The 12870-nt window shown below is 37.4% G+C and overlaps 1 protein-coding gene across 1 annotated transcript; it reads right to left on the minus strand.

The window, feature by feature from the left end:
* Positions 1-5019: 5019 nt before the first annotated feature.
* emx1 (empty spiracles homeobox 1) lies at positions 5020-12661 on the minus strand. The gene is made up of 3 exons (XM_042500297.2): positions 12134-12661; positions 9562-9746; positions 5020-5555 (listed from the first exon to the last, which is right to left on the minus strand). Exons 1-3 carry the CDS (start codon positions 12480-12482, stop codon positions 5388-5390), a joined length of 702 nt encoding a protein of 233 aa, XP_042356231.1. The 5' UTR covers positions 12483-12661; the 3' UTR covers positions 5020-5387.
* Positions 12662-12870: the final 209 nt, after the last annotated feature.

A 12870-nucleotide genomic window follows, 5' to 3' on the forward strand; every position in this document is an offset into this window, starting at 1 on the left:
TTCAGGTTTTTACTATTGTAATCAAATGTTAACATCACTTTTGGTTCTTAGAGTTTTATGGAAACGTTACCTGGGAATAAATTTCAACAATTTCTCTTAGAAATTTGGATAAAAATTAAAAGAAAAATGGGGAGTAAGATATTCGAAAAACGAACAGAGCTGCTGAATCAGGAAATCTAACTAACGCAAGGATCAGACAAAAGATCTGCTCACTTTTTTAAAAATGTCCCTAGCAATTTAAATTGTGCAACGTTCCAGCTTTAAAACCAACAAATATCAGGTCAAAGAAATTTTCTACATTTTACATTTTTAAACGTATGGATATCTGTGTTTTTCGTCATGACTTTTTAACCAAACGTCACAAATGCACAGACATTTAAAAATTACATCCAACTTTTCTGATCTCTAGCACAATTAAGATAAAGAATCACATGCAAATATCCCAAATTAGGTAATTAAAGTAATTTCAGTCACAATCCACAGTGCGCAGACTGTTTTGTCAGTTTGAAATTATTTATAATGACGGTCGCTTTTTCAGTAATGAGCTTGTGATTTGTAATTCAGCGTGCTGCTCGACTGAAACTGATGCAATGTGACAACTGTGACTGCGCTGCATGATTTATCACCCAACATGCAATTTTTATAATCAACAATGAAACACGTGCAGTGTATGGTGTTAGCTGAGAAAAGAGAAGGCTTCTTTCATTCTGCAGAAAACAGAGTTTAAACAGTCATCATCTTTCAGTTCAGCTCTCCGACACCTTCGTCGCAGCAGCCGCAGCCGCAGCTGCAGCGGGGAGGTGGCGCCTCCTTCCCCCACCTCGCAGCTCCTCTGGAGAGTCTCTTGTTTTGCACGGTGGATACCTGCTCTCCTCTCTGCTGACTCGGCCAACAGGAGAAGCAGCGTTTAGGGAGACGGGCGTGATTTTTCCTTTAATTGTTTTCCTAACAGACAAATGAGAGGTGCAGCTCCCGTTAAACACGCTGACCTTTAACCCGACCCACAGGTGATTGGTCTTAAGCACACCTGCTTGTCAAGAGAGTTTTAAATGTCAGAGTGAGGTACTCAGGGTTTGTACAGAACATGAAAAACCCTGGAAAAGTCATGGAATTTGCAAATAGCAATTTCCAGACCTGGTATTGTTTTTAGAAACCTAAATATACCCTGAAAGTTTTGGAATTTTGTTTCAAAAGCCAGTATGAAAACACATAATGTGTTCAATGACCATCAGAAATTTAAAAATCCAACAGTAATTTCTGTTTTTACGGTTTCTGTCTGTGATAAATGGTGCCATTTTTAAAGAAAACATTTCACATTTTTTCAAGAAATTGGAAAAATATTTGCCAAAATGTATTCTTTAAAATTCGCTCCATTTTGTTTTAAGAAAATTTTGTTTTTTTAATGGCCTTTTTTTAAGATTGCCCTTTTTTTTTGAAGATTTGTCAAAAAAATGTTAGACAAAACAATTTAAATGTTTTCTTTGAAATTCTCAAAAAAATTGCTAAAATGGATTCTTCAAAAATCTGCAAACTTTTTTAAAGAAAAAAAAAGCCTAATTTTTTTCTTTAAAACTTGCCAAAAAAATTGCTAAAAAATTGCCAAATATTGTTTTAGGAAAAAAAGACAAAATGTTGTCTTAAAAATAACCAAAAATTTTTAAGAAAAAAAAACCTTACTTTAACAAAAAAAATAAAAATAAAACAAGACTTCATGTTTTCTTTAAAAATTAGCAATAAAATAATACAAAATACAACCATTTAAGGTTGCATGCTCCTCCCCTAAAGCCAAAAACACAAGTCCCTCCCCAGTGCTTAAAATAATATTTGACATGCCTTCATCTTTTTGCACTACCCTCGCCTCTCTCAATCTGTCCTCCAGTTATATTCAAATATTCAGTTTTAATCCTGTTCTGAATTAATTATTTATTTAAATAATATATTTTTATAAAAGCTATTATATAGTAATGAAAAAGAGCCAGTAAGCAGTGTTGATGGTCGTTTCAGAGATTGAATGATCTTTTAAATTTGCCTCAAAGTCATGGGAAAGTCATGGAGATTTATTGGTAAAAATGTGTGTGAACCCTGACTACTGTACCACTTTAAATACAGCTTTGATGGTGTTTATTTGGACTGAAGGAATCTCTTTTACCATGTATTTGCACCTGCAGTGAGTATAGGATGTCCTGGAAACTCAAAACAAGGCCCCCTCTGCAACTGCAGATGTTTGTAAAAAGGTGAGACCACTGCAGCGTGTTTCGCCTCCCCGTCTGCCCCCCGTTCTCTGTTTCCTCGCGTACAAAACAAGACATGAAGGTCAGACGTCAGGGCTCGGCTCTGAAGCCTCGGGGTCATTAGGACGAGATTCCTTCCGCTTTCTTTTGACAGGTGATTACTGAGGCGCTTTGGTGAAAGGGCCGCAGCACAATAGCAACTACTTTCCCCCTTTTTTTCGGAGGTTGAGCCCTCTGGATTGGATTATTTCTGCGTCCCCCCTTCTGCTGGAATTCAGAGGAAATACCGGCCGATAGGTAACACACCTGACACCTGTGCAACTGTCCTGCAGCATTCCTCAGACTCCATCAGTGGTTCCCAACCTCAGAGAGAGGTGTCACCAAACACTTTCAATTTTTTGTCACAATTCTTGTTCAGGCATTTTTCTATGCATCTCGGTGGCAAAAGAAGTCGTCGGCAATGTTTTTGGGTTGCCCGTCTGTCCCATTGTTGTTGACATATCTCAAAAACACCTTGAAGGACAAATTGGGCACAAACATCCACTTGGAGTATAAACACATTTTGGTCGTGAAAGTTCAAGGTCACTGTGATGTTGTTCGTATTGACACAACACCTCGGGGAATTTTTTTTTCCCTAATTTGGCACAAACATTCACTCGTATTCAACAACGAACTGGCTGGATTTTGGTGGTCATAGGAAAAAGATCAGTGTGTTTTTGCATCGGTCTCATCCTCATGAACACGACATCTCAAGAACACCTGAAGGGAATTTCTTTAAATTTGGCACAAACATCCACTTGGTCTCAATGATGAAATAATTAGATTTTGGAGGTCAAAGGTCATGGTCAAAGGTCAAGGTCACTGTGGATCTCTCTCATTCTCATAAATGCGATATCTCACGAACGGCATAAAGGAATTTCTTCAAATTTGGCACAAACATCCACTTGGTCTTAATGATGAAATAATTAGATTTTGGAGGTCAAAGGTCATGGTTATTGTGGTCTTGTCTGTTTAATTCTTGTGAGCAAGATTCCTCAAGAACACTTAGAGGGAACTTTTCTTTCCAAATTTGGCACAAATGTTCACTTGGACTAACCATAAACTGATTAGATTTCGGTGGTCAAAGGTCAAGGTCACTGTGGATCTCTCTCATTCTCATAAATGCGATATCTCACGAACGACATAAAGGAATTTCTTCAAATTTGGCACAAACGTTCACGTGGGCTCAGTTATGAACAGACTAGATTTTGGTGGCCAAATGTGACCGTGCATCCGTAAAATTCTCAGAAATGCGCTATCTCATAAACACCTAAAGGAATTTCTTCAAACTTGGCAGAAACGGTCCAGTTTATTCTTGAACTAAAGAACAAACTGATTTGATTTTGGCGGTCAAAGGTAAAGGTCACTGAGAAGCATTCATGTTTTCACAGACCTGGATGTAAACTGTAAGAGAAACTTGACTAATGTGCGGAGGCATAAAGCCGCGTGACCGTAATTCTAGTTTAGTTTGAGTTTAAAGCATGAAGCGATAAATGGAAAATTCACGTCATGTGTGTCCTGAGCATCTGCAGGTTTTCATTCCAAACACTGCAGCAGCATGCTTCACGCTGATTTGCACACGCACGTCCCGCCGCAGAGGAGGACCTGATGTGTGAAACCTGCAGCCGTAACGTCTGCTTGGAATAAAAACCTGCAGTCTGTCCAGCCTGATGTACAACCTGATTTACACAAAAACATCACATTTCTAATGAGAGAAATAGTTTTTATTTCTAAAACATCTTCTTGTAATTACATGATCTGCTTGAAAAGTATGTTCTCATATATGATTCATACGACACACGGCGCTCAATGAAACCTGCAGACATTCAACCAATGGATCTGTCGCCCCGCGCTGATAAATGTGGCAGAAAAAGCACAAATCTGTGATTTATTATGTGGCACAACTCGCCCCGAACACCAGAGGTCTCTGCAGCTTCTCGTCTGTCCAAGAGTCATGCACAGCTGGTCATGAATTGAGCTTTCAGTGCCGAATCTTCAGGAAGCTTAACAGAGAGCTGGAACGGGTGTCAAGTCACCAGGGAAAATAAAATCTGCAAATCTGGATCTTCTTTGACACGTCCTGTATTGTTCTTCTAGCCCGTCTCGAGCTTGTTCTCCGACTTGGATTAAATGGATTAAAAGTGTGCAACACGTTCTTGTCATTGGGAAGAAATTCGCAATTTGGCAAATTGGTTTGATTTATTTCAAAACTACAGGGAGAAAGCAATGAGCAACTTAACAAGAAATGGATATGTAGTAAGTAAGAAATTAGTTTTAAAAAAATTACAAGAAAATTAACAGAATATAAACAATAAAATGAAAAAAAATGAACCTCAAAAGTGATGAAATTTATTTATTAAATATATGTATCTTTTTTTCTGTAACATGATTTTAAAATCAGAATCAGAAAATTGAATATCGTTTCTGGATATTTTTCCCTATTTTTTTTTTAAAAAAACTGTTACTTAAGTAATTTTCTTGTCACCTATTGCTAATTTCTTGAAATTTGGGGGACATTTCTTGCCAAGTTGGCCATTGCCTTTTCTCCCATGCTTTTTTTCAAAATAAATCAAACTTTTGTTCATTTGCTCAAGTTTTAAAGAGTGAAATAGCTTTTGAAAGGCATCTGAGAGCAGCAAAAAAATCCAAAAAAAACTGATGTTGATCCAGATTTCAAAGGGTTAAATTAACATGGTACGCAGGTGGTGGAGTGGGCGGGGTGAGCAGTGAGGTGTTAATGACCTCAGCAGGTGGTAAAAACAGCTTTAATGAAACCAAAAGCCTCTCTCAAAAGCAACATTTAGACGTGGCCTATGTACAATATTTAAAAAACGGAACAGACTATAATAGAGGTCGACGTTGTTTTTCTTCGTCTTTGGTCGTCACACCAAAGATCATTCGCTGATGAACGGATCTCCTCGTCCAGAGACATTCAGGGTGGATGTCATTAAATAAGAGTGCGGCACCTCGACGACGAGATGGTCACATGTTCAGTCCTTCCTCTAATGCGTCTAATTATACTTAATAATTTTACATAATAAATAGTGTTGGTCCTCTGGTGCGTCTGAAGGGGACGCAGGGTTTTAGGGCAGCATAGTCGGACGTCGCGCCGCGGTTTTAGTCCTCTGAAGTCACGTCTATGTCCTCGGAGCTGGGCTGCTTGGTGGCGATGCGCCATCTGTTGATGTGGTGGTTCCCCTTCTTCTTCTGCTGGCTCTCTGGTCCCTCCTCCTCCAGCTTCTGCCGCTTGTACTTGGTCCGTCTGTTCTGGAACCACACCTTCACCTGGACAGGGACATAAACGGGTTTAATGATGACCATGTGCGCTTTGTTTAAGTTGACGCCGCTATGGTTACGTCAAATATCTTACACTGATAATCTGGGGATAGCTGTAAAAAATTGGAAAACACACCGCCATCCTCTTCCTGTTTTGTGCTGTAAATTGAACCTTTATTTTTTTCTGATGAGTGACCCAATGGCAGCAGCCCAGTAGCCAGAATTAAAAAAAAAAAAAAAACTGTTTTCTTGGCTTTATTTGAGATAGGACAGCTATACTGGGATGACATGCAGCAAAGGGTCAAAGCTGGAATCAGACCCTCGGATCTAGCCTCTGTACATGGGGTGCCCGCTCTACCAACTTAGACACTGGGCGACCCAGCCAGAATTAAATGTTGGCATTGAACGTTTCTGCAAACCACAAACACACAGCAGAAGTGAATGTTTGTAGCAACTTGTTGTTGTGTTTCTCGCAGCTTTTTAGCCACTTAACATCGAGCGTTTTTGGCGAGCTGGTGCTGTGTTTCTCGCAGCTTTTTAGCCACTTAACATCGAGCGTTTTTGGCGAGCTGGTGCTGTGTTTCTTGCCTGAATATTACCACAGAAAGTGTCTGTTTGTTACCCAGACAACACGGCATTTCTTCCAGGATAGTGCCATAAAGGTGGTTTGGGTTTTTTTCCAAGACTTTGCTGCATTTCTTGCTGAGATGGTCCCACAAAAAACTTGAGTTTTCTTCCCTTGCATCTTGTCACCCAGCATCCTTGTTTGTAAAATGTTCTCAAAATCCCAATTTAAAAGCATAAAACAAACAAAATACCCCATCCACTTGTGTCTGTGTTCATATGTGTGCATGGCACTGATGCACAGAAAAGGTCAGCTGGTTAAATAGCTTCCTGACTGACGAGTGTTGCTGGTATGACCTTGGAATATGAGCTTGGCTGACAGACTATATATAACATATTCATGGCCGGGATGCATTTTTTAAATAGCAACACGAGCGCTTATATCTGCTTCATCTTCTATCACTTCCAGACTCCTGTAGGCCTCAGACTCGCTCTAAAGCTGATTTCTCTGAAACTGTTAAAAAGCCAGATTGTCTGGCAGGGAACGTTCTCACAACATTAGCTGAAGTTACGTAAAAGTTGTACTAAGGTTTAAAGAAAACATTTTAATCTAATGTTCAAATAACATTTTAAGGATGTTTATCATTTCAAATAATGTTCCTTTAAGGTTAAATGCTGACTAAGACCTAACATTATAACTGCAACATTTGAGGATGTTTTGGTGATGTTGAGAGGTGACAGATCGTAAAATGTTGTTTTATAAAATGTTCCCACAATGTTACATGAGAACAAAGGAAGAACATTTTCAAAGCAACATTCAGAACATGTTAACGAGGACTGAGATTAAAGACCAGTTCTCATTTAAATGTAAAGTAATGTGATAAAAGTAATGTGATATGAGTAATGTGATATGAGTAATGTGAACATTTTTTTTTATGTTTGTAGAGAATGTTACCCGAACTTTAAAAACATTGTGGGAACTAAAAGAAACCTTTCTGCCTAAACTCTACTAAAATATTGCAATGGTGGCATTCCCAGCTAGCAGTTTTTGCTTCGAAAAATGTTGAGAATGGTACAATAAAATGTTTTATTAATATTTTTAGCGGCAAGTTTACTTTTAGTTCCCACAACGTTCTTCTTTAAGTAAGGGTAACATTTGAAATGTTTTCTTTAAAACATTATCGCAAATTGTAGGTAACGTTACCAAATGTTGTGGGAACGTTTCGTGCTAGCTGGGAAAAAAATACTAATTATAGAAAATGAATAATTAACATTGTTTTGATGTTCATAGAGGATGTTACCCTGAACGTTCTGGGAGTGAAAAGAAATAATGCCACTGAAAAAATTACTAAAACATTGCATTGGTTGTATTGTACCATTCTCAGAACCAAAAATTGCCAGCTGGGTTAGTTCCCAGAGCACAATTTTTAATTTATTGAAAGTAGATGCAGAACAGAAGCCTTAAAACTAAACTCACTCTGAGGAAGCAGACCAAATAAACTTTAAGTGGTTTCATTAACATTCACTTTACTGTCATTATAATTTGCATAATGCCAGCCTCTTGTTGACTGACACAAAACTTGCAAGAAGCATTTATCCATATCGCTGACTCAGGAAACCTCCCTAAATATATTGCCTATTAGGTCTAATTGACACCCAGATAATGTGGACTCATTAAACTCAACCATCAATAACATTTACACTCCTTTATCCTAAAGCATGCATGAATTAAACACCTTTAAAGTCCTTTAAACACCTTCTTTTTTACAGCAGTCATATTTACCTGACATCAGATCACAGGTGTTACTAATAACACCAACGATGGCTCTGTATTATTCAATTTATTTGATTATTTACACCCGTGCTTCCTCGACTGTGACAAGTCAAAATGTCAATTTATGTATAAAAAGTTCTTGAAAGTTTGCAATACAGCCACAGCCTGTGCAAGGCGAATCCACGTGTTAATTTATAATTCCTTCTGTTGTTTACATTGTGGTGGACTCTTAAATTTTGCAACATAAAAGATTTATCTGACATGCTTTAAAACGTGCACAAAAGGCTGATCATTATGACAGACTTCATATAAGATATTTAAAATTGAATCAAGGATTAAATTGCACAGAAAATCCTTTGGGCTTATTTTTATAGTGTCGAGCAAGAACGATATTAAATGTAGAAAAACACAAGCAAACAATAAAAAAAATCCAATGTTTAAATACCAGCAAATTATTTAACAACCTCGTGATCTGATTTAAAACTTCTCTCAACTAGTTTCAACATGATAGGCAGCTTGTTCCATTGACATGGCTGTATTTAAAAAACAATGTTTCCCAAAGCAAAAATAAAACATTTCAGACCTCCTCTAGTGTTAAAGGATTGGCTGTTCTTTTATTAGACTGAAATATTTGGATAGCTGGGGAGGTGCACATATATACAAAATACAAGTAATAATTCTAAACATAGGCGACAGAATAACGACCTAATTTTGCTGCTTTAAATTGAAATTATGATTCTGATTTTTAGATTTATATTAGGCTACAGTATCAGGGGTTGACCCTCAGTTTTATGGATATGAATATATGAAAATAGTAATACTAAATAATACTAATACTAAATAATAGTATGAAAATTTATAATATGTAAAACAAAAGCTGAATAATTACCCAAATATTTAACACACACACGTCTCAAAATATGAGACAAAGAGACTGTACTTTACTTATCACAGAGCGGTTATATATATATATATATATATATATATATTACCTCTCCCATATACTAATTTTTACTAGAATATATATATATATGTTGAGCATGTTAAGGAAATTGATTAATTGTGAGATAAATTATGAGTGCACCAACTGACATTTCTTAAGGCAAAAGCCAATTTGATGAAAATTCAATATGAATCTCTGTGTGTAAAACATTCTTAATATTTGGAAAAACTGCAATACCTAGATTTTCTCATTTTTAGTGTCTTAATTTTTTGCTTGTTAAAAATCCTTATAGCCTATGTCATTGACCCAACCACCTTTTTTTTGATGTTTTTTTAACATTTAAATACAATATATTTGTCGTTTTCTTGCTGGTGATAATAACCAATGCATTGTATAAATATATTCCGTTTTGGTTTTATTGCACAAAATATTAACATGTATGTTGTCGTTTCAAATATCGCGATATTTGACAGCAGCGAGAACACCACCAACGGTCGAATTTAAATGTTGGGGTGACACGAAAAACCGTAGCTGGTGTTTTTAATAAAAATAAACGGTAAAGTTGAACAGAAATGCTCAACAAAAGACAATTTACAGCTTTAAATGACAGATTTTTATTTTTCAAACACTCGGTAAGTGATAATTATCCGTGTTTGTCGGGGGAATCACTAATTGTACGTCAAACATCATTAACGTTAGCTTGACGTTAGCTTGACGTTAGCTTGTTAGCTCACCTGTGTTTCAGATAAACTGAGGCTGTTAGCTAGCTGCTTCCTCTCGGCTCCGACCACGTAGTGATTTTTCTCGAAGGCTCTCTCCAGACGGAGCAGCTGAGACGGAGAAAAGGCCGTCCGGATGCGTTTGGGTTTCCTGGCGAAAGGACCGTGAAGGAGCAGGCTGTCCTGGGACACGTCGTTACCTGACGCCGCGGGCAGAGACACAAGGAGGGGCCGTCAGATGGCAAAGGTACCGATAACATAACACACCTGGTTATTCAGCGTGGACAGTGTTAACAGGCCTACAGTACTGCAAACTGATGCTGCAGTCTTCATTATCATATTCAGCAAATGTCAAACAAAACTTAAAACCCATAATAATAATAATAATAATAATAATAATAATAATAATAATAATGGTAATAATAATGAAATGTTATTTCTGTAGCACATTTCAGACGTGAAGCTCAAAGTGCTCCACGGAGACAAAAAGAGATACATGAAGGAATAAAGACAAAAAACAGCAATAAAAATAGCAAGATAAAACATACAAAAAGCAATACAATGTTAACCCTTTGAAACCTGAGCAAACTGCTTTGATTTATTCCAAAAACGTAATGAAAAGGCAATGAGTAACTTTACCAGACATGACCCCAAAATGGGCAAGATAAGTAAAAAAAACAGAATTACCTGAAAATAAGCAAAAAACTTTCGCCCTGTAACATAACTTTAAATAAACAATAATAATAATTATACATCTAGTTTTCTGGATATTTTCCCTTTTTTTTTTTTTGTTGATAATTTCCTAATAATAAAGGTAAGTTGTCTTTACTTGGTAGCTACGAAACAAAACAAAAACAAAAGTAATCTATTGAATATTTGGAATTCATCAGCCTCAATGACAGGTGGACAAAAAGTTTATTTTCGACTCTAAAAATATAATTTGCCAAAAATCAAATATTTGCTCGTAAATGACTATTAGACTGCTAGAAACTGTTTTTGTTTTTTTTTTTTAACTAGCCTACCAGCGGTTGTAACAAAACGATCAGCGTGTTTCCATCCAAAGCTCCCTTTCTACCGCTTTTCTTTAGGATTAATGCAAAATCACGTACTTTATTAAAATCCACGAGGCAAATAAGGCCTTTTTAACCGTGCGCATGCAACGGACAAGCTTTGCAAACAGTTACAAAAAGCTGTTCATATTTGATTAAAAAAAAAAAACATTTCGCAGAGTTTATGCAACATTTTTTTCGTAATTTTTTTCTTACAATGGGTGGCCAATGGGTGTAAATTGTCTGATTACTCTATCTAGTTAAAAAGAGTTAATCATATGAACCATTTATGAATTACCTCCGTGCACACCTCTGATCCAGTTTTGAAATAAATGACAGTCACAGTTTATAACGATTTACTCAAAATAAATATCGTCGTATATTTAATTATATCCTACTAATATAACTGTTTTTTTCTGCATAATACAACAAAAAAGATAAAGTTTTATACTGTGTGTTGTGTTATTAAGTAGTGAATTGTGGTCAACGCATCACCGAGATTTACCTTGTCAGGAAGGTGTGATTAATTAAACTGAAAATATTCTGAGAAAATGTGATTTTTATTTTATGGTAAAATAAAAACATCTAATTTTGGAATAGGACAAACGTTCGTTGTGCGTTTTGCTCTCTGGGTACTTTTTTCTTTTAATTGACTGCGAATTATCTTTGAGAGTTTTTTGCCCTTTTGTATCTTAATAAGACCAACCAAAAAAGGTAATTTTGGAGATATTAATAAATGATTGTAGTTAGGCTACATCAATCTGCCAGCGTGAAAATAGCGTAGTTTGTTATAATAGTATTTGGCATTTTATGGATATGCATCCTTTTTTCCAAATTCTCTGTCCAGAGCTGTAGAAAATCGACGTGGAAATAAAAGTCCAATAAAAAAAGCAATAATAAGTCGTATAGATGCATTTATTATAGGTAATAGTTCGTGCACAATTGCGCTGAAATGTAAATCACTGCAGGCTGTGAAATCCCTTGCTGTTAATAGCTGGGCGGGACTTTCCCTTTCTATTCCCATTATATTTAAATTATTTTCCCGGATTTTATCATTTTTGTGTCTACAGCTTGGTCGTTGTGTTAGATATTTTTAGAATAAAATGAGCCTAACCTAAGGCGAGTGTTCTTGTATGGAAAAAATCAGAGCTTATCTCCTGGCTGCGGCTCTCTGGGAGTGTAGCTGCAGGGCAAATGAGAGTGGAAATGTGAGAGCAGCCCGGCAGCCTGCTGCAAACTCCTATTTCATTTATCTGAATGCTATTTTGGAATATTTTCAGTGTTGACAGCCTCGTACAAGTATCTGTCATCTTGTTCAAATATAGAAACCTCTTACAGGCACTAGATTTTTGCGTAGCCTCTGAAAAAGTTTATTTTGAATCATGCAAACACTCGCTTAAATAATTTTTGCACCTTAATCTATTTTTTCCAGCATTTCATGTGCAGAATATCTAATTAATTAATAAGGCTGATTTTCAGGCACAAATAATCAAATATGCGTAAATTAAATAAAAATCATGATTTTATTTTTATTTTACCTTGAAATCTGTGTCCGAAAAACCTGTTCCGTAGCACCCAGGGGTAGAAGTTTAGGGGATCTCGGTGTTGCGTCCCGAAGAAGTGCGGATGCTGCAGGTGGGATCCTCCGAGCTGGTGAGGGGCCACGGTGAGGGAGGGATGGTTTACCGTCTCCGGGAACACCAGGTCTGGGCTCTGGTACAGGGGCCGGGCCGGAGGAGCCTGGTAACTGTTCATTAAGGCATCTGTCGTCGGGTTGGAGTAACTTAAAGCCGTCGGGCGGATGGGGTCCTCCGCGATTAGTGGGTTCTCTTTAGCGACCAGAGACTCTATCGTGAAGCAGCGCTTTCCTGCAGACGAAAACATCATGGAGAGAAAACAGAAATACCAAAACAATCAGTCTTTTTCCTTCCTCTTGCTGGAAAAAAGATCCCTCTCAGAGATGCATCATTGCCCAAAGATGGAGGCGTCTTTTGCTCGATGCTGCTACAAAACTCAACAGTGCTGCAAATTGCCTCGATCCATAAAGTCTGCGGAGGGTTTCTGTGCACAAGTGCGGACCAACTAAAAGCGCCTCCAAGCTTCAGTGCGCCCTGACGCAGCGCAGGGACGCAGCTGATTGGACCAGAGCACCTGCCAATAGGTCCCCTCAAGTACCTGCTTCATAGATCACACAAGACCGTGCGGCTTAGTTACAGACACACGCTGAGAAAACATGTGTGCCCCAATTAATGGCTCATTGTGGGTCCTTTTCAGA

This window comes from Plectropomus leopardus, chromosome 14 (genome assembly GCF_026936395.1).
Source record: "Plectropomus leopardus strain MGB_pleo_1.0 chromosome 14, ASM2693639v1, whole genome shotgun sequence".
NCBI classification, from domain to species: domain Eukaryota; kingdom Metazoa; phylum Chordata; class Actinopteri; order Perciformes; family Serranidae; genus Plectropomus; species Plectropomus leopardus.